Raw genomic sequence first — 20,970 nt, 5'->3', positions numbered from 1 at the left:
TCTCTCTCTCTCTCTCTCTCTCTCTCTCTCTGTCTCTCTCTGTCTCTGTCTCTGTCTCTCTCTCTCTCTCCCTCTGTCTCCTTGCTTTCTCCTTCCAGTCGCTCGCTCTTTTGCTTTCTCACACACATTTTTTTAATTAGGTGAAAATCAAAGGCAGAATATGAATATTCATAAAGAAGCTGCATTAATATGCACAATTATGCAAATCAGCATGCAATTAAGCCCTGTGTCTCCAGAGAGCCTGGATAGCATTAGTGCATTAGACAGGGAGAAGGGGATGATGGGGGTATTTTGGAATTTTCTGCCTCACCGGTTTTTGGCTGTGTTTTTCTTTGTGCCACACATCAGCTCCTTCCCTTACCTATAACCTTATGCTTCAGTTTTTGACTCCACACGTTTTGTTTTTACTCGTTCCTGTTACCATTACTGGGTGTAATTAAATGTGGCTCAGATAAGGTTTTAACCTCGTGGTTTACATCAGAATCTAAATGGTTAATTTTATGCTATTCARTAATCATAATGAACTCTAATGGGAACATTGCACAGCATTTTATACACACTTTCCCCCTAGAAATCATTTAATATTTAAATTTGTTTTAAAGTGAAACATCAATTTGAACTCTCCTGGTCTGCTGTGGCCACTTCAGGACATTTAACAGAAAGAAAAGTCTGCTTTTAAAGACTTTTTTTTGTCTACACTTTGGGTGTTTTAACTACTAGATTTATATTCTGTTTTTAAAGGACTGTTGAATGTGTCCACCTTGCATTTTGTCAGCTTGTTCATTTGTTTTCTTTTCCATAGATGAGCGCAGTGGCTCTGGTTCCTGGGGCTCCACAGAACAGAACAGTCCCCCATTCAGCCAAGGACGGGTAAGACTTAAACGCAAATTCATCCATACTGTTTGGTTGCACCTGATTTTCAGATGGCAGATCTAAGGAGTAATACCAGATGCCTCGATGCTGTCACTTACACACATTCAGTTAATCACACCACCAGAGGTGAAAACGTACACCCCCCCCCCACCACCAACTACCTCAACAGATTAGAGATATTTTTTCTTCTTCCTTGCCAAATGCCATTTTTGATTTGCAGTTGTAGTTTTTGCTTTCTACCTAATAACCTTGGCACAGGATTCTGCAGGATTGGCAGGCTCCCTGGTAGCTCAGAACCTCTGTTGAAGCCCAGCGGTAATTGCAGCTTCACATTCACCATAACTGTCTTGGCACCATTCTGTGTAAATATGAGGATTGGGGCGGGGTGGTGGTGGTGGTGGTGGGTGAAATAGATGCAGGAAGCTTTGATTACCACAAGTTGATAATTAAGAAAGACAGTTTGAATCCCTCGAGATGATACAAATTTGTTTGGCACAGACCCTTTTAGAAAGTCTGAGAGTGAGTAAGAATTAATCCRTAAAGCAGAGCTGAAATGATGGTACGGTCTATAGGTGTGTGAAGGTGTGCTGCTGCATTTAATCTATGTTATACTCATTATTTAGTTTTCTTTGACTCATGTTTTGTACTCTTGTTTCTGCAGAGCTATGGAGAGGGATCCCACTTCAGTGAACATGAAGGCCTATCTTCTCCGTTTATCAGTTCAGGGATCACTGGTGAGTGTTTTTATTCTAGTTTTTTTAAGGGTTGTGTTTTGTGTGACGATTTGTTCTGAGCACAGAATTGTTTTTTTTTTTTTGGATGCCATCATGTGTGTGTGTGCCTACGTTTCTGTACGTGCCTGTGCTCATTCGTTGAGTGTTGGGGATGTTGGGGCGCTGAAGCAGAAACCCTCCCAGGGGTTTTGTCTGGCAGGCTGCTTTATGCAGCTGAGTGTACCGAGAAAGGGGGAGGGCCTCTCCGAACTTACTTTAGCTTGTGAAAAACCTACTTTTTAAACAGACTACTGCTTTCACCCTATGATATATAAATATATACAATAAAGAGTTTAAATTGCAGTAATGTTCAACCACCACTTTTCATCTTGCAGGTAAAAATGAGAGGCCACCCTACTCTCCCTTTGGAAGCCAGGTATGTAGATACTTTTTCCATTTTTAGCTGAAACAAATGAAACCTAAATTTAAGATCTCACAACCAGTGTAGCTGCAAAGGAAGCTCAGTTTTCTCAGTTCTCTTTTCAGACACTTTGAATTTACAACCGTCTTTATTTCTTAGAAGAGAAGTTTGTTTTATGCTGCTTTCTCCCACACACCTATACGRTCAGTAAAACTTGTCTTCTCTGTCCTTTTCTAGCAGGGTTTTCTTCCCAGTGACATAGCGATGCCCAGTCCTGATGCTTTGTCTCCCTCTGGTCTAAAGTCTGGCTCTCAGTTTTACCCGTCATACCCCAACAACCCCAGAAGAAGGCCGCCTGATGGAGGTTTAGGTAAATAAATAAAAATAATAATAATAACAAACAATAAAACATACCATGATTTTTTTTTAAATACAATCATATTTTCTAGGTTTGGTCAACATTACATCTTAAAACGTACAACAGTGCATATATTATAGTTTTTTTAGGCTGAATTTTAGAATTATTCACAGCAGTTTTGTTGACTGAGCTAAAAGAAAAGTTATCAATCTTTTTAAGTTTACAATGTTTATATTTTCAAATATATATTTTATTGTATGTAAATTCAAATGATAAGAAATGATAAGAAGTGTCTTCTTCACACTTATTAATGTCTGCAGATGAAATTGGAACAAGCTCATAATAAAACTGCACCTGAACTGATGTCATGTTTGCAAATGTGTCATGTTTTTTTTTTACCTGTCTGACATTTTCTGCATTTCTGCTGTCTGTGTGTAGACACCCAGCCAAAGAAGATTCGGAAACCCCCTGGCCTACCATCCTCGGTAAGAGCCTTTTTCTTCTCGTCTTCACAGCTTACATCACTTTTTTTCTCTGTTTTTTCCTCTTTCTCTGCTTACATATACACGGCCTTACACTCTGCTTGAGCAGGTCTGTGACAGACAGAGGTAAAGACCCTCTGCTCAGCCCCCTGACTCTCAAAAAGCTGACGGTTGGGCAACTTGGACCCCAATAAACACAATCACTGTTGTTATTACAGTCAAGTGGTCTTAAGTGGTATTCGAGTGTTATCTATCCTTTGATCAAGAAAATGTAGTCTTGAGTTGGTTGCAACATTTTTGAATGAATTTGTTAAATGATCATATATGGAAAAATAAATTCCAAGTGTTTACATTAATTCTGTTAAATTTGTTTGTGTGGCTACCCTGTGTTATTACCAAGCATGCAGTTTTGATGTGACTTAAAGCATCAAGAAAGTCCATAAATGTGAATTTTCTAACATAATGTTAGGGCTGCACGATATTAGGAAACCCTGCGATGTGCGATAACAGTGCTTAATATTGAGATGATATGACTTATGATAAATGAACAAATACACAACTATATAGTGTTGATGTCTTTCTGCTCTGGATTCAGAGAAAATAACAACAAAAAAGACTAATCATTTTCATTCCTGCACAAAATGTTTAAAAATATGAAGGGATCCATGCAATTAGCCAAATACATAAAGGGCTCCATTTGATTGGTGGAATACTTCAAGCTTTCGTCTGAGTGACAGAATGCAAACTTTTGAACCAACCATTTATTGCAGTTTATGCAGTTCTTTGCGATGTGCATATTGGCTGTTATCACGATGACGATAAGTTTTTAATATACTGGCAAGCCCTACATAATATCCCTCATTGTGAATGTTCACAAGTGTAACTGTGATTACAATGGTGATGTAGTTGACACTGAAAGGATGTTTTGCCTTTAACATAACTTTGTTATATTCATAGGGGGATAATTTAATTAGTATAGCACAGGTGGTTCTTTGCACAGCATAAAAAGAGCTAAAATATTGCCATGATTTCATTCAGAGGGATTACATTTGAAAGATTTTTACACATGTAGTCATTTTAATACAGTTTATTTTTCATATTTGATCATGTGTTAGACTATAGTGGTACAGCCCTATCAGTATGGTTTCAAAAAGCAATCTTGGCACATCCAAAAACCCAAACCTTGTTTGTATTTATATAATCCTATATAGAATCGAACTTTCCATAYGTTTATTAACACTCTCACAGAGAGAACATTGAGAGGTTTTTGATTTTAAAGAAAAAAGTTAGAGACTCACCTTTGCTTTAATCTTGGGCACCAAAGAAAGACATCTTTTAGTGTTAAAATTGTTTGATTAAAAGAACTAAACTATCAGAAACAGCAAATCACAAATCTCAAACAGGTTGCATCACCAGATACATTGGTGGTGCTCTCTCTCTGATACAAGAGTTTGGTCATGTGTTAGCTGCACATGTTTGTAAAGATGACGCTCCGGACATATTAGCATTTAATAGGTTTTAGATACAAAATCTGAAGGGAAGTCAGAGTATTGTCTTTGTCTCCTCTGTCACAATAGAAGTGGAAGTAACGTATGTATGTATTCAAACACGTRTGTATAAGTGTCTGAATGTAACTTGAATCATTGAGTGGATTTTAATGAAACTTTCAGAAAATAATCATAGGGTTGACAATTGATTAACTTTTGGAGTCAACTGGTTTAACGGCCAGCACAGCACAGTGACCTTAAACACAAAAGTTATAACTAGGGTTGGGCGATATTGGCAAAAGAATTAATCACGATTAATTGTGGTATTTAGCCGATAACGATTAATTTGACGATTAATCCCCTGGAGTCCCTGGATGCCCTTATGTCCTAGTCACGTGACCTATTTAGTGGGAAAGATTTGCTCTTTGTAAAAAATCTTTTCCAAATTGTGTCAAAATCAGACTTCAGGTTACTTCAGGTTATAAGTTAGGTTCTGTAACTTATAGATAAATAAGTTACAGAACTTTTGTTTAAATTTTCGTCATATTTGAAGCAGAGAGGAGCACCAGTCAGTCTGCCTGGTGGCGTTAATCGTATTAATCATCAAGTGCCAAAAAATAATCGATTAATGTTTTTCTGACGATTAATTGCACACGATACGATTATGCCCAACCCTAGTTATAACAGTTAATTTTACTAATGTAGTATTACTAACTTGTAGTCGGCTGTCCTTCACAACACGTACTTCAATTGCATAGTGTTATTTTCATGGTTTTGGCTAAAATAGCTATAAATTAATCATTTTTAAACGTAAGATTTGATTCTTAAACAGTGATATGAAAAGCTGAGCTGAGCGTTATATTCATTTTTTTTATAATATATTGACTAATATTTAAATTGATGGAGTCTAGTCGTCCAAATTTCTTCAGGTATTTGAGCCCAGTTTTGATGCTTTTGCCGCCAYCGTCACTTTGAAATATTGCTATTGCATAAACATTTTCTGTAACCCTCCCCGTGTGCTACTGTAGTTCTCAAATGACAGGAGTGACCTCAGAGATTAAATACACACTTGTCGCTTCTGCATTTCAGCACAGTGTCCCGAAGGTGCCGAGAGGCAACATGAGCACAGAAAGACGACCTGTCACCTATCAGTTTTACGTGTGTTTAGCTTAAAATTTTATTATATGTTTTAATCACAGAACCTAGAAACAAATGTTTGACTAAATTTAATTAGAATTGACAAATTTTTTTAGTTTTTTGAATGCAAGGATTTTTGTATGTACAAATCTTGAGAACATTTATTCAAACATCAGTGTTTTTTATTTTCTACATACAGTTGCAAAAAAATGGCACTTGTTCTGCTGAGTTTATTGATGAGTTATTTTATTGTTTACTCAACCCTCAGAACAGACAGACCTGAGTTGAATTTGATACGTTTCTTTAGTCTTTTTTTTTTTTACGTCTTATTTGGGTTAAAGCTGTACTTGTTTAGCTCTCAGCTGCTGTCCTCTCTACCTGTGGCTGTTGTCATCTTTAAGTGGCTGCATAAATTTGTGTGTATCAGCACACTTTAATGTAGTGGCTGTCTACATCACAGAGGCTGAGTGTGAACACTGTCTGGCAGGGAGGGGGCTGTGGGGGCTCCCTCTTTTTCACCGTCTGACCTCAGTCATTCTCCGCTCTGCGAGCGGTGGCCGTGTGGTTTTAGAGCGAATGGTGAGATGTCTGAGTGTGAACCCCCACCCTCCTCCCTCTCCTCACCCAGTCCTTCGCCCACGCCTCACCACATTATGGCCCGGGTGGGCCTCCCCCCTGTGAGTGACCCAGTTGTGAGGCGCTGTGCTTTCGAGGCCTCTTAGCCTCGTGTCTGAGCCCAGATTAATGACTGCTGATGATGATCCTGTCGTCCTCCCTCCCCACACTCCTCCCTTTCCTACTTTACTTTACCAACTTGTCAATAATTTTTTAAAATCTGTTTTTGTCACTTAAATTATGTGCACCAAGCTCATTTTTCATACAGCTCTATAAAACTTTCCATCGATACCAGTTCACAGAATCAGTGCCGCAACGCCGTGAACCCTCACCCCCTCCTATTTGTTGGAATTTAAAACCCAAGCACTTCTCTTCTGCCCCCTAGTTGTCCAACAGACTACCCACAAACCCTCGTGGTTGAATACAGGCGCTTAGTTTGGTGTTGATCTACCCACCACCCCTTACAACAGCTATCTTTTTTTTTTTTTAGTTCTTTACATGGTCACAACCTGAATTACATTAAACCCTTGGTAAGGATTTTCCAGCAAATACAATTATCCACTAGTCATTGTGGTGTTCTGCTTCCATGTAGAGCAGCAGGATCCACGCAGCATTGTTTCCAGTGCAAGAACAATTCAAAGCTTATTGTTAAATGAAACCATTTCCATCATGTTTTCCCCTGAATTAACCGTGATCATGTTAACCCCCCATTCTTTTTCACACTCCCCTGGTCGTATCAAGCTTCGTTTAAGTCATTTAGATTTCCATCCCTCGTCCCCTGAACACCCCGTATCTCAACCCATTTCATATATCATCAGGCCCCCCGTATCAATCCTCCTCCCTGCCCCTTTGCCACCCCTTACCCACCACTGTTTCTTCCTCTGTCTTTTCCGTCTCTCTTGCTGACTGGATCCCAGCCCCCATCCCTCTCTCGCTCTCTCTCCCTCTCTCTCTTTCTCTCCCTCTCCCCCTCTCCTCGCTGCCTCTCCTCAGCCCAGCTGCCTGTGGAGTTGGATGCGGTCCAGGAACAGGCAGATGGCTCTGTAATTAGAAGTGCATCTCTCCATTCCCTTTCCACTTCTCCTTGTTAAATCAAATTACAGAAAAAAATCCCTTTTCTGGATTAGCATTCTTTGCAGCATAGCCTTCATTCTCTACCTCTTCCTCTAACATGTAGTACAGAGGAACGGCGGAAAAAGAGGAGTGAGTGGCTCATGATGGTGTCTGGAAACTGAGGGCTCCTTATTCTTCATCTTACGCCCTTACCAGTGTGCTTTCTACTAATATTTAGAGGGAATGTTTAAACTGTTGTGCATATTAGATCCTGTCAGAGTTGTTGACGGTGTTGGTTTCAGTCCTCTGACGTATAGAATTGTTTGAGAGCATTGCTGCRGGATTGTGCATCAGTGGGTGTGTTGATTCCCTAAATGCATGGCATGTGTGTGAGCTGATACGGAGCATTTTATTGGGAGGGGCTGCAGGCCAGGCAGTGCAATGTCACCAGGGTCCTAGGAGTGAGAGGAAATGCTCACTGTGGGATTGGAGCCGTCACTGTACCCAGCATGCCATGGCCACTGTGTTCTCCACAGGAGAGGGGCTGGCCTACCTTCTCCACCAGCAGCAAACTCCCTCCTGCCATCTTGTGGCAACTTAAAGCTACTTTAGTTAGCTTCTCATAGCTAATAAAATGAGGTGATTGCATACATTGTGATGGATTTGTCTTAAACATTCCACATGGCCTAGCTGGTTCCATTTTCATGATTTTTGTGATTGTGAATTCAAGTATCAATTTATTTAGATATCAGTGCTTTTAATGTATCAGGGGTTACATTATTTGTAGAGAAAGCTTGAATTTTATTGATTCTTGTTCAGTTAAGCTGCTGTTGTTTTTTTAACGTGGTGAAGTGGATTATCTCGCCGATCATGTCACACCTTTTATTTTCACTTGTAGCACATATTGCAGACATGTTGTTTTAAATGTTTTGTCGTTTGTGTGTTCAGGTGTATGCTTCCACATCTAGTGAGGAGTATGTCAGAGACAACGGAGGATATCCTGGTGCTAAGCCCGGCACAGTTTACCCAGGCTCTTTCTACATGCAAGGTAGATTTTTTTTTTTTAATGTTTCGACTTAGTTTAATGTTTATGAACTAAGTGTTCATTAAAAAAATTATTTTTACATCTACTTTGACTTTCCTCAGAAGATCCTTGGTCATCTTCTGGCTATTCTGGGATGCTGAGTAACTCCCCTCACATTGGACAGCCTGGCTCGTTCCCTTCAATCAACCCACAGGAAAGAATGGTAAGCAGAAACTTCCTTTTGGCTTTGTGCTTATTTCCGTCCCAGTTTGATATACATTAAACATTTGACTATGACTATACTTATGATGAATGACTGCATCATTCTATTAAAACTTTTAGAAACTTGAAGCTTCTTGGACCGTTTTTGAGCATGCTATTTAATTTGGACCATTTTCTATGGAAGTACTTATCTACAATAATAAGTCTCTGCTTGTGTCCCTGCAGAACTATTCTCTGCATAGCAGCGAAGTCAACGGCTTCCACTCAGCTCCCACCACCTACAACCACACACCAACCATCAACGGAGAGGGCATCATGGGTAAGAACCCCCACGTCTGAACTTTACCTACTTGTATCCTGTTACAGATGGGATTATTTACTGTGGCTGTTTTGTTAGTTTTTCTGTTTCGAGAATAAATTGTTGAGGCATCTGACTTGCATTATTTATTTTGTGTCTTCAGCCAGCCGAGGTACTACAGCCAACAGTTCAGGAGATGAGATTGGAAAGGCTCTTGCTTCAGTGAGTTGTTCTTGTCATTGTTTTTTTTTTCTTTTGTAGTCTGTGTTGAGTAACAAAACGCCCCTTTTTGTTTTCACAAAACAAAAGATTTGGACGCCTCTCTGGGCCCTTGTATTGGGCTTTTGTAGGTGCTCTTTTGATGCATTAAGAACCTTGACTTTTTTTACAAAGTGAGTGCCACCAGAATCACATTTAAAGGCATTTTTATTTAAAATACCCTACATGGCATTCAAGGGTTTGATTAAACAAATTATCGCAATAATTTTTGAAATGTTCAACATGATAGACTTCTATTTATTTAAATCAAAAAGACTCATCTACAACTGAAAGATGTTCATTTTTACAAAATGTTTATTGCACATGATGGTCAGTGAAATCTTGCTTCATGACAGAGTTTTACAGATTTCACATTTAATGTCCAACGTTTGTAAAATATATTGATCTACAAAAAAAATACTTGACTTTTACACTTTGGCTTAAATTTGTATCTTGCCTAATTATGTTAACCTTCCAAGACACGTTTGTAATCATTTGTGAAAACTTTTTCTAGAAAAGACCTCTAACATGATAAGAAAACAGTAGCAGAATTTACCAAGCTCAGGTTTATGGTTTGAAGTGTTCAAATCTGATCTTGTGTAAAATTTGTTATATATTTGAAGTGTTTAACCACTTGTTTTCAGATCTACCCGTCGGACCACAACAGTAATAATTTCTCTTCGGCCCCGTCCACTCCTGGCTCTCCTCAGGCCATTGCAGGTACAGTTCAGCTGTGATATAAACACCGTACAGTTGTCATTTTTACTTAAAAATAGTGGAAAAAGTAAGAAGTACAAATGTATAAAAGTTATTTATACTTTCTAAGCGGAAGTGATGCACTGCATTTCTAAACCTCTTCATCTCAAACGTGTCTCTGCGGCTCCATCTGGTGTAAATTTGAGTTGAGGCACCTGATACGATCTGTTCTTTTCTCTGCAGGAGCTCAGTCTCAGTGGCAAAGACCAACCACACCCAGCTTTGAAGGGCCGCCACACACGCTGGTGAGCTGAGTGAGATATTTAAAGTCTGAAGTTACCCATCAAATATTTTTATTCAGAGTTCACACATTTGTTAAAGGAACAGCTGTGTGTCCCACAAAACACAGAAGTTTTCTTGAAATAAATTGTTAATGAGTTTGCGTCTCGTTTTGTGTATTTTTATTTTTAGCAGAATAAAATGGATGACCGCTTGGAGGAGGCCATCCACGTGCTGCGCAGCCACGCTGTGGGCCAGGGTCCAGCCTTAGAAGGCGCTCACTCCGACATGCACAGCCTCCTGTCCTCGGTGCACAACGGTGGCCTCGGAGGCCTCTCTCCAGCTTTTCCCAATGCCAGCCTCGCCCTCAGCAACAGACATCCTGCTATGGTGAGACACTTTCTCTCCATTTGCTGTCTTTTGTGTATTTGTAGTTATGTAGAACGGCATAAAGCAAAAAAGAGTTCCTGTAAACTTTTCTGCAAGCAGTTCTATCTACAAATGTTATCTACAAACCATTAAACAGGACTTGAATTAAACAAAAATAGAAAGGAAAGACGGGCAGTGTCGCCATCTGCTGGGCAGAGATTAGACTGAAAACTACCAGAACTTGCAGACTTGGTTCAGATCTGCTGAAATGTGGTTCTGTGGAGAAGTTAGGAGCAGTTAAAATTAGGGATGTGTACCGAATTCGATACTTTTTAAAGTACCGACCGAATTCTGTCGGTACTACCGAGAACCTATTCATGTAACATCAAACGGTACCATGTTTCGGTACTTAAACGCATCATTGCGACCGTACTGGCGTATGAGTGGTGAGTTCTCCATGCTTGTCCTGAACGCAGCATCGTGCAAGAGCGTAATGACGTCAGCAGCCGCTGCTTCGGACAGTAAACAGAGGCAGAGCTCGGTCTGAATGTAGCTTGAAAGCCTCGCAGGTTCTGGAGTAAAAGTCGCTGAACAGGCCACCTCTGAATTATCTGGTGGATTAATTATCTTGTGAGCACGACGTTCGCTTGCTCAAAGTAAATAAAGTACCACCACTTTCTTTATTTCATCCACCATTAAACAGAGACCGGCAGAGGAAAACAACAGAGGTGCTTCCCGACAGTTTGAACACGTCTGACCTGAAAGAGCACAAGCAGCTAACTTTAAAGTGTTGGCGCGTTTTGGATGTTCAAAACATAGCTTTGATACCTTTTATTTATTTAACTCCATCCTCTTTTGCTTATTTGATTTAAACTTATTTGCCTTCCATGGACCTCCATCACACAACTTTTCTAGCAGGGAAATGACATCAATAGAAACACGTGGAGCTGAATTTTAATTTGTGCAATAAGACAAAACAGTCTTGTTGTTTTCAAGAGTTTTCACCTTAAAGAAATTAGTTACACAACTGATGTTACAATACAAAGAGTTGGATGTTGTCTTTATTTGTTATTTTTATATATTGAGAAATATGTTAAATAAAAGTTCATTAATAAAAAAACAACACTCACAAAGTACCGAAAATTGGTACCGTTAAGTGCCAGTTCCCAGGTACCAGATATTGGTACTGAATCAATTCACATGTCAAAGGTACCCATCCCTAGTTAAAATCCTACCTGTTTCAGGTAGCTCTTTGAACCAACTCAGCTTAGAGAGGTGGTTCAGTTCTGACAAGATTGATGAGTTAGCAGCTTGTCCAAGCGGAGCAAAGACCATAGTGGACTGCACTCACTAAAACAACTCCAATCTCAAATAATTCATAGTGGTCGTGTCATGCAGATATTTACAGAGAATTTTTGTGGTTGTGTGCAAAAGCAAATAGCAGCAGCAGCTAACTGTAGCATTTTTTCATGCAGCCTGAGACAATTCTTGTTGGAATATCCAAACATTTCATGCGATGCAACTGTGTAAAGTTTTATAAAGTAGTGTTTGCATAAACTGTTATGAAAGTTTTGAGATTGTAGTTTAAAATCCACTTTGGTTCTGATCCAAACTAACTCTTTACCTGCAGAAATACTATTAGGCTGTGTTTTTGTTTCAACATTAGTTCTGTTCAAGTTTCCAACACATCTTTTTCCAAGAATTTTTTGCAGTTTTTTTGTTTAGTTTTGTTTTGTTTTTTTCCTTGTGGAATTCACATCATCGTCCTCCACCTTTATCAGCAGGGAGGGAAACACGAGGAAGCCACAGGTCTTCCTCCCAGCAGCACTCTCCTTCATGGGCATCATGCAACTGGACCAACACCATCAGTCGGACAGCCAGAAGGCTTCACTAGTAAGTAAAACCATTATTTGTTTCATTTAAAGGGAACATATCATGGAAAATCCACTTTTTTAGCCATTAAATGCATTTTGTTGTTAACTTGAAGTCTCTAGAAAGGTCATTCTCAACACCAAGTTTTCAGAGCCTCAGAATAAAACGTTTGTATGTTGATCTTCAGGTCTCCCCGGTGGTTTGGCTCGATCAGCACACTCCTCCAGCAGCTCAGACATCAAACGAGAAGACAAAGAGGACGACGAAAACTCTTCTGTTGCAGACAAGTCAGAGGAGGAGAAGAAGGACTCAAAGATGGCACGCAGTCGAACAAGGTGACACTCGTTGAAACATTTCGTAACAAACTGTAGAAATGCAAATGATGTTATTCATCGTAGAAACTGACTAGTCACAGAATAAAGATAAGAACAAATTGATTTGAAGCTGTAAGCGATCCTCATCAAAGAGGACTCTCTTCCTGTGTGTCCTAGTGATTGTTCAGTGATTGTTGTATTTTTGGGGTTTTAACACGGTCTCCTTTTTTACATCATGTTTTTAGAAAGGAGGCGTTGACCCTCCCGGTGCTTTCTGGCCTCTCAGAGGAGAAGGATGAGTAAGTTTCTCAAACACAGAATAACTTCAAGTGTTTTGTGATTTTTTTTTTCCTTTGAGAAAGAAAGCTGATGTTTGAAGAGGAAAAATGTTTTATCTTCTAAATGAGTTCATATTCATGAAAACACAGAGCTCTGTAGAGAATATGTTGTACAACATAAAACCATTTTTTTAAAGGAGCAGCAAGTAAATGTCTGTACATCACCAAGCTACACACAGAATGCTACTAAAAACACATTTCTCCATCTTGATCAGGTGCTTATCCAACCAAGGAGATGCAGCTGAATCTGTGTCTTAAAAATATATTTTAGTTGAGGTTTTTGTATAAAACGTAACAGAAACAAACACAGCAAGTCACTTTGTCTTCTAGACAAAACTTCATTTTAACTTAAAAGTTAAGCTGTAGCACCTTGTTGTTTTCATCTTATATCTATATTAAGTGAACATTATTAACACATTTCAGATGCAGCTGAGGCTTAAGTAGTGTCAGACGTAGTAGCATCTGCTGTTGTCTATTTCCATTTTAACCTTAAATTTAGCTGAGAAACTTTGTTTTTAAATTCATCATTATATCCAGGCTTTTAAATACGTTCAGATTTTGCTTTGTGAAATATCAGGAAACTTGACTTCTGGTCGGATTCTGGTCAGAAATTCACTTTGTATCATACTCCTGGTGTTATGGCTGACAGTGGGAGCCGTGTTGAATGTTTGGCCTTGTAGCGAGACCTGTCTTAGAAGCCCCACATAAAGCTTTATTTTCATGGCGAGACTCAGTGTTTGCATTAGCTCCATAGCCCAGTTCCATCTCGATTTCTGGAACCCTGAGGGGGGGGGGGGGGGGGTCGCACTCTCAGAGGGGAGTCGGGGCTGCCATGATGCAGTTTACTTGGCATCTGAAAATATATTTCCTCAAAGGTATTTTTAATCTGAAAAGAGCTTCACTAAGTGAGAACTAATGTTGAGAGCTCAGCAGACAGTTAGCTTTCACTTTCACTTGAGAGCCTGCAGGAGTCATGGGCGGGGTGTGTGGGGAGGGGGTGCGCTCTGCCATGAGGAAGTTCGGCTTAAAGACACGTCCCAGGGGTGTTTCTGGTCCCCACCTGTCGTTTTGCTCCTCAGCACAGCTTCCTAAAAATACTGCAGGATTTCTCAAACATACATGAATGAGTCAGAGCAAGGCTTTGGGCATGTTTTTTTATGAGAGTATAACATTATAATATGACATAAAACTCAAAAAAGTTGATTTTACATGATATTGCCCCTTTAAGATTTGTGCCTGTTTATTATTATGATCCTGCTCACATTGAGGCGGCGCTCTGCTCAATGCAAACAATCTGGACTTGGGTAGAATAAGGCCAGGCTGGAGCAGGAGTGAACCGAGCTGGACCTTACCATGTAACGCCTGTAGAACAGAGACTTTGGTCCATTAGCTGGAAAACTGAAGGTTGTTTATTTGACAGATTGGTGTTTTAATGGCACCAATAATGTTTGAAACTGTTCTTACTGAAAATATTCAAAATGAGTTCATTTAGTGCAAAACTGAGTGTACATAGTCACATTGTTACATGAATTAGAAGTTTATATATTTTCAGCTGAAAACCACTTGGTTTCTGTTTGTGAACAGTCCAGACAATGAGGACGATGAGGACCTTCCCCCTGAGGTGAAGATGGAGCGTGAGAGGGAGCGACGGGTGGCTAACAACGCCAGAGAGCGTCTCAGAGTAAGAGACATCAACGAGGCGTTTAAGGAGCTCGGGAGGATGTGCCAACTGCACCTCAGCCACGACAAACCTCAGACCAAACTTCTCATCCTTCACCAAGCCGTCAACGTCATCCTCAATTTAGAACAACAAGTCAGAGGTGGGTTTGCAGACGACATTTAGCTTTAACTGGACAAATTCGCATTTTGTGCGGGAGTGCAGTATGAAGGCTTAATGCTGAAAGCTGCTGAAAATGTTTAATAACAGAATGGTTAATGTGAGTTAATTTTGAACTGCTGAAAGTAGGACAACTAAAGGAGAAACAAACTGAAATCAGCAGACAGATGGAGAACAGAGTAAAAACGTTCATACTGGCACAAAAACAAGAAAAAAGTAAAAAAATAAGTTGCTATTTTTTGTGAAATACCTAAAGAAACTAAAATTAGTTTAAAAAAAGCTACAAAGTAGCCAAACAAAGTTTAAATTACCACAACGATGCATAAAGAGCATGTTTGCTGAATAAGAAGTTGAAATTGGCACAAAATTGTGTATTTAGATGAAAAAAGCTAAAATTAGATGAAAAGGCAGACAGATTGAGCAGAAAGTAAAAATGCTCATATTTGCACAAAAACAGGAATAAAAAAGTTACAATTTGTTGTGAAATAGCTAAAGAAAATTAGTTTAGAAATAGCTAAAAAGTAGCCGAAAAAGCTGAAATTAGCACAAAGAAACAGAAAAAGCATGTTTGCGGAATTATGCAGTAAATTTGAAATTAGCCCAAAAGTTGAATTTAGATGAAAAAGCTAAAATTGCAATCAGCTAAAAAAGGCTAAAATGCTTAAATTAGCAAAAATAAAAAGATTGCTGAAAAAGCAGAAAAAAGCTACAATTTTAAAGTTAAAGCAGAACCAGAACAGAAGGTGAAAAGTACAGTAAGGATAAACATTTTAAAGGGTTTTAAGCATGTTGAATGTAAAATAAATGAAAAAATACCAAGGCAGCCATGGCATAAATAAGCTGAACATTTTGATAGAGCATTTGTTGAAATGGCACAAAAAAAAGTTGCAGAACGAGTTAGAAGCCCAAAACGGTACAGAACAAAACTGAACCATGTGAATAGAGTGCTTTATAGCGTTCACACAATAAGCACCAATGTACCGATCTCTTGTGAACACAGCTTGTTTCTGCCTTCCTTTTGTCAGAGCGCAACCTAAACCCCAAGGCAGCGTGTCTAAAACGGCGTGAGGAAGAGAAAGTGTCTGGGGTGGTGGGCGAAGCCCCCATGCAGCTCTCAGGAGGTCACCCCAGCATGGGAGGGGAAGGCCACAATCCAGTTGGCCACATGTAACACCAGGTAGGCCTCAGTGTGACATCATTACTAAAGTTGTGTAACGCTGAAATATGGCTGCTTAATGTTCGTCTTCCCCTTCTTTTCACAGATCTGGTGGTGTTTCTCTGGCTGTCAGAGGATGTGGCCTTAACAGATTTCTTCCACCCATTACTCTTTCTGTGTGTGTGTGTGTGTGTGTGTGTGTGTGCGTGCGTGTGTGTATGCGTATGTGTGTGGATTGGGGAGGGAGGGGGCATGTCTGTGTTGTCCGTTCAAGTTTTCAAGATTCACACACTTGTACTCACATGCATACTGCCAAAACTGACACAGTGTGTTTTTCACACTCCCAGCCATGACTACAAACTCAAATGTGAAGAACTTCTTGTTTTTCTTAAGTTTTGTTTTATACATGTAAAATGTTTAAATTCTTTTTTTGTTTTTGTTTTTCACATGATGGTTCAACACCAGAGTTATGTTTTGTCCTGCCACGTTTTGGGACTCCACACACTGCCAAGAGGTGCTCTGGTGGAGGATTGGGAGCGGAGGAGTGGGGAGGGAAGGGAAGGGGGGATGGAAAAAAGAGACGTAAACAAACACAAACTGAATTGAGGATTTGTGCCTAATTGTTACATGTTTTCTATTTGACTTTAAGGCAAAATTGCTGTACATGTGAGGAACATTTGTGAGGGATTGCTTATGTGTATGAGCAATTATTTTTTAATGTATGTCATTCCCAGTGTGATGGTAAAAGTCTTACATATGTTATGTAACACGTAGTTAAAGACGACTTGTCAAAAAAAAAAAAAAGAGTCAGTGACCTTTTTGCACGCGCGTGGATGGAGGACAAAAAGGTCTGCCAACGTTGTTTTTTTTTTTGACATTTCAAACACAGCTTACCTGAAAGATGGGAACTCCTTGACTATTGAGCAAGTCCTGAGGCTCAGAACCGGTCTCAACCTACGAGGCGTCTGGAGACTTGGAATCAAAGACTTCTTCCTGGAAAGTTATAAATTATCCAAGAAACAGAATCTGTCAACACAAACATACTGTTCTTCCTCGTTGTTGACCAGCTATTCTAGTGTTTCTCCAGCAGCCCTTTGTTGTACATTCAGGTTTTTGTACTGCTTTATGTACTAAAGCATTCACAGACTGAGACAAAGCACAGTTGTATAGATTTAGGCAGTTGACCTGTATCACATTTCACTCCCTAAGTCATGTATTAAAGCTACTCAAATCACTCGGAGGTGATCAGCACCACGAAGTGCTGTTTGTTGAAATGGTTTACTGACAGTGCCAGCAGACTAAACAGCTCAAGTCCCCCCCCCTCCCCACCACCACCTTTTATTGACCTGTAAAATACAAAAAAAAAAAGTTTATTTTTCACCACAGTTGTTAAAGCAGACTTTGTGTAATTCCTAAATGACCATTCCCACTGAATTACAAACCCCTCACCTTCCTCCCGAGTCAGCGTGTTCTCACCTTTCTTACCGAGAGAAGTGTGACGTGTAAATTCACTTCATGCATTATTCTGTTGCATTTTTTTTTTCAAAAGTAAATATATATAAAAATATATATTTTTTGTTAGTCTATACATTGTAGATTTTTTACATAAATGGCGATATTAGTTTGAAGTTTAGAGTGTATTGTAGATGAGCTGTATAAGGGGATATTTACATTTAAATGGTGTTCAAAAGTTGATTTGACATCAAACTGGGATGACAGGAAGAAAAAAAATCAACAAATGATAAATAAAGTGTTTGTATATCCTTTTTTTAATTCCAATTTTAGTTGTAAGGCGCAACAAAAGGAATGCCTTTTTTTTTGTTCATTTAGGCGTAAACGGACAGAGTTTGTGCCACAGTCATGTTGAGGTGGTCTTACTTTAGCAACGAGGCACTGATTTAAAAAAAATGGAAATGATTTTTGTCTCCAACAGTAAATATTATGCAACAGGTTTTTGAATGTAGCTAACCATACAAATGTGGATTGCCTTCATTTTCAAAATTGTGTTCCTAGGTTGTTTTTTTTTTGTTTGCTTTTTTTTTTTTTTTTTTTTTTTTTTTTTCGGTTTTTTTTTTTTTTTAGCACAGTGTAAAAGTTTTGATTTCACTTTTTTTTTTCTTACGTCTGCCCTCACATCGAGTGGCTCTCAGTGTGCAGCTCACTCCAGAGGCAGATTTCTGGCTTTGTATGTAAGGTAATAATGAGAACAAATCAGTGTTATTGTGATGTTATTCCCATGTCATGATGTGGATGGTTTCTTTTAAACAACATGTAATCACAAGTGGGAGGTGAAGCATTTTTTTTGTGTGTTTAATTTTTACAAAAAAAGAAAAGAAAAAAAAGATGAAGAAAAAAAAAGAAGACCTATACAAATCAATAGTGTGGCCTTTTCATTCTCAAGACTTAAGATGTCATGATGGGAGAGTGATACCTTATCAGTGCCTGAACTTGTATTTTTCATTTAGGACAGTTTTATGTTGTGAACCATATCATTTCATTTATCTTGGAGATTAAAGAGGTACTTGTTCATTCCCCCATCCTCCCTTAATACTTTTTTTTTCATTATTTTGAGGAAGAAGTTTAAATGGTATAAAGAGATTTTCTTTCCTGTATCTAGTTAAATAAATAAATGTTAAGCAGATCTGGTTTAGTTTTCTTTTAATTCATTTTTAACTGATGGTTTACAAAGTCCAAACTGCTGATTTTAATTATTACCGTGGGTCCAGATTACATTTGTCTTCCAACTGCAGGTTCAGAATATTCCAGAAAGGCTGGCTTTTGGTTCAGATTATGTTTCTATATTCACTGATTTGGTTTTAGTGTCGAGAGCTTTGTTTTCCACAGTATGAAACGTCTTTGACTCGAGTTTTGAATGCGCAGTTTGATCGCTGCAAAGCGTTTTCAGTTAATGGAGTTTGGATTTTATCAGCAGAAAATATTAGTTAACCAAGAAGAAATGGGACGGTGAGAGGACTGAAGAGATTAGACTGGAGTATAAGGAAACACAATGTAGAAAAAACAAAACAAGCAGTGTGATGAGTTGTATAAGAGGCTGGACAATGGAGGACAGAACTTTTATAGACTGGTGAGATGGACTGGAGAAGATGTGCAGCAGGTTATACCTGTTAAAGATAGAAATGTTCTAACAGGTGAGGAGASAGTGATGGGAAGATGAGAACTATGAAGAGAAAGAAATGGAAAGAGTAGAGGTAAAAACTGGAACAAGAAGCAAGAAAGATTAGTGAGGATGAAGGCAGCTGGACCTGATGACATCTAGGAGAGGTGGCAATAAGACTTTTTGACTTGATTAGTTGATATTTTTGAGAAAATACCAGATGGATGAAGGAGAAGTGAGCTGATGTCCATTTTAATGAACAAGCATGACACCATCTTTGCTTTGAGGATGCTGATGGAGAAGAACAGGTTAGAAAGAACTTCATTGTGTCTAGATTTAGAAAAATCCAGTCACGGTGCTGAGAGAGGAGCTGTGGTGTATGAGGACATCTGGAGTGGCATTTAAAGTACGTTAGACTGGTACAGGACATATATGAAGACAGCAGGACAGTGGTGCTGTAGGAGTGACAGGTGGAGGTGGGACTGCATCAAGGATCAGCTCTGAGCCCCTCCCTGTTCACTCTGATGGACAGACTAACAGACGAGGTCGTGGACTCTGATGTTTGYAGAGGACTTTGTGGTCTGTGGTGAGAACAGGGAACAGGTGGAAGACAGCTTGGAGAGGTGGAGGTCTACAGAGGAATGAAAGTCAGTCGTAACAAAACAGAGTCCAGGTGTGTGAATGAGAGGGAGGCAGGTGGAGCAGTGAGGCTACAAGGAGCAGAGGACACAAAGGTGCAGGTAGTGTTGTAGTCAAGACCACCTAACCCGAGACCAAGTCAAGACCACAGTGTCTTGAGACCGAGACAAGACCAAGACTTTTAGGGTTTGGACCAAGTTGAGGGTGAGACCAAGACCAGATTGAAAAAGTCCCCTAAGTGATGGAGTATTGTGTACACATGTACAGTGGGGGAAAAAGTATTTCGTCTCCCATTGAGGTCTAACTATGATGTCAATCACAGGCCTCTCTTTTTAAGTGGGAGAACTTGAACAATTGGTGCTGACTAAATACTTTTTTCTCCACTTTAGCTAACTTAATATGTAGAGCTAATATTGACAAAATCTTTGTGTGAGGACAGAGGAAAGAATTTTGCTACAGATGCAGATTGTTAACGTTAGTGACAATAAAAGTTTGAAGTTGTCCCCACTGTCTCCGAAAGTTAAACACTGCTGAATGTACAAGTTGCTGTACGCTTTCTCCTGGTTGTTGTTGTTTTACAATGATATTTTTTATGAATAATGTAGCCAAACTTTTTTACTTAAAATTTTGAAGACATCCTTTACCGCTCCCAGAGAACCATGGTTCACTTTCCGTGAGTGCTGTGTGCGAGTGACGGGGGCTGTGGATGGGTGACAGTCGGTAACAAAGATACATAAATAGCAATAAGTCAGGTTTGGATTTGAATCAGTGTGTTTAAAATCCAATGAAAGCAAGATTGTTAACAAATAAATTGGACAATAATCTGGCTATTTAGTGATTTTTCCACACTTGTGGTCTTGACTGGTCTTGAAATAAAATTCCGAGTCTGCAATGTCCGAGACCGAGACAAGACCGTGTACAAAGGCTGTCGAGTCCAAGACAAGACCAAGACCATCAAAAAGTGGTCTTGAGACCGGTCTTAAGACCAAGACCAGTTTCAAGTACAACAACCACTGGAAAACAGGGAGTGTGGTGAAGAAGAGAGTCCAGACAGGATGGAGGAAAGGTTCAGGAGTGATTTGTGARGTCAAAGGAAAGTTTTACCAGAGACTCAGTGAGACCAGCTGTGTTGTACAGTTTGGAGACAGAACTAAAAGTGTCAGAGCTGAAGATGAGGAGGTTCTCCTTGGGAGAGACGAGGATGGAGAAGATTAGGAATGAGATCATCAGATGTACAGCACAGGTTGAAGGACTGAGAGGGTTTGGACACATCCAGAGGAGGGACAGTGGGAATATTGGTAGAATGATGAGATGCAAATATTATACAAAAAGGAGACCTATGGATATACTGTAGTTAGAGTGGGTCATAGAGGTAACTGGATTAAGGTGGAGGAAGATGGCCCTCTATTGGAGA

General features: G+C 39.4%; 1 protein-coding gene across 6 annotated transcripts in view; it reads left to right on the top strand.

Moving 5' to 3' along the window:
* The window catches only part of tcf3b (transcription factor 3b), a 33,351-nt gene extending 14,908 nt beyond the window's left edge, over positions 1 to 18,443 (top strand). For 2 of the 6 annotated variants that reach the window (XM_014004616.1, XM_014004621.1), the window contains 18 exons: positions 803 to 870; positions 1,535 to 1,607; positions 1,982 to 2,022; positions 2,245 to 2,377; positions 2,804 to 2,850; positions 8,088 to 8,187; positions 8,286 to 8,386; positions 8,611 to 8,704; positions 8,847 to 8,905; positions 9,586 to 9,661; positions 9,881 to 9,942; positions 10,109 to 10,306; positions 12,067 to 12,178; positions 12,345 to 12,492; positions 12,717 to 12,770; positions 14,394 to 14,629; positions 15,672 to 15,823; positions 15,909 to 18,443. In XM_014004616.1, coding sequence (XP_013860070.1) covers positions 803 to 870; positions 1,535 to 1,607; positions 1,982 to 2,022; positions 2,245 to 2,377; positions 2,804 to 2,850; positions 8,088 to 8,187; positions 8,286 to 8,386; positions 8,611 to 8,704; positions 8,847 to 8,905; positions 9,586 to 9,661; positions 9,881 to 9,942; positions 10,109 to 10,306; positions 12,067 to 12,178; positions 12,345 to 12,492; positions 12,717 to 12,770; positions 14,394 to 14,629; positions 15,672 to 15,817 — 1,748 coding nt within the window. In that variant the 3' untranslated portion in view covers positions 15,818 to 15,823; positions 15,909 to 18,443. The remainder of the gene's footprint in view (positions 1 to 802; positions 871 to 1,534; positions 1,608 to 1,981; positions 2,023 to 2,244; positions 2,378 to 2,803; positions 2,851 to 8,087; positions 8,188 to 8,285; positions 8,387 to 8,610; positions 8,705 to 8,846; positions 8,906 to 9,585; positions 9,662 to 9,880; positions 9,943 to 10,108; positions 10,307 to 12,066; positions 12,179 to 12,344; positions 12,493 to 12,716; positions 12,771 to 14,393; positions 14,630 to 15,671; positions 15,824 to 15,908) is intronic. The other 4 variants (XM_014004620.1, XM_014004619.1, XM_014004618.1 and 1 more) reach the window with 4 other exon arrangements.
* The last annotated feature ends 2,527 nt before the right edge of the window (positions 18,444 to 20,970 follow it).

Source organism: Austrofundulus limnaeus, unplaced genomic scaffold (assembly GCF_001266775.1).
Source record: "Austrofundulus limnaeus strain Quisiro unplaced genomic scaffold, Austrofundulus_limnaeus-1.0 Scaffold25, whole genome shotgun sequence".
NCBI lineage: Eukaryota > Metazoa > Chordata > Actinopteri > Cyprinodontiformes > Rivulidae > Austrofundulus > Austrofundulus limnaeus.
Note: the sequence above shows the minus strand (reverse complement) of the source record. Positions and strands in the feature narration are given on the sequence as shown.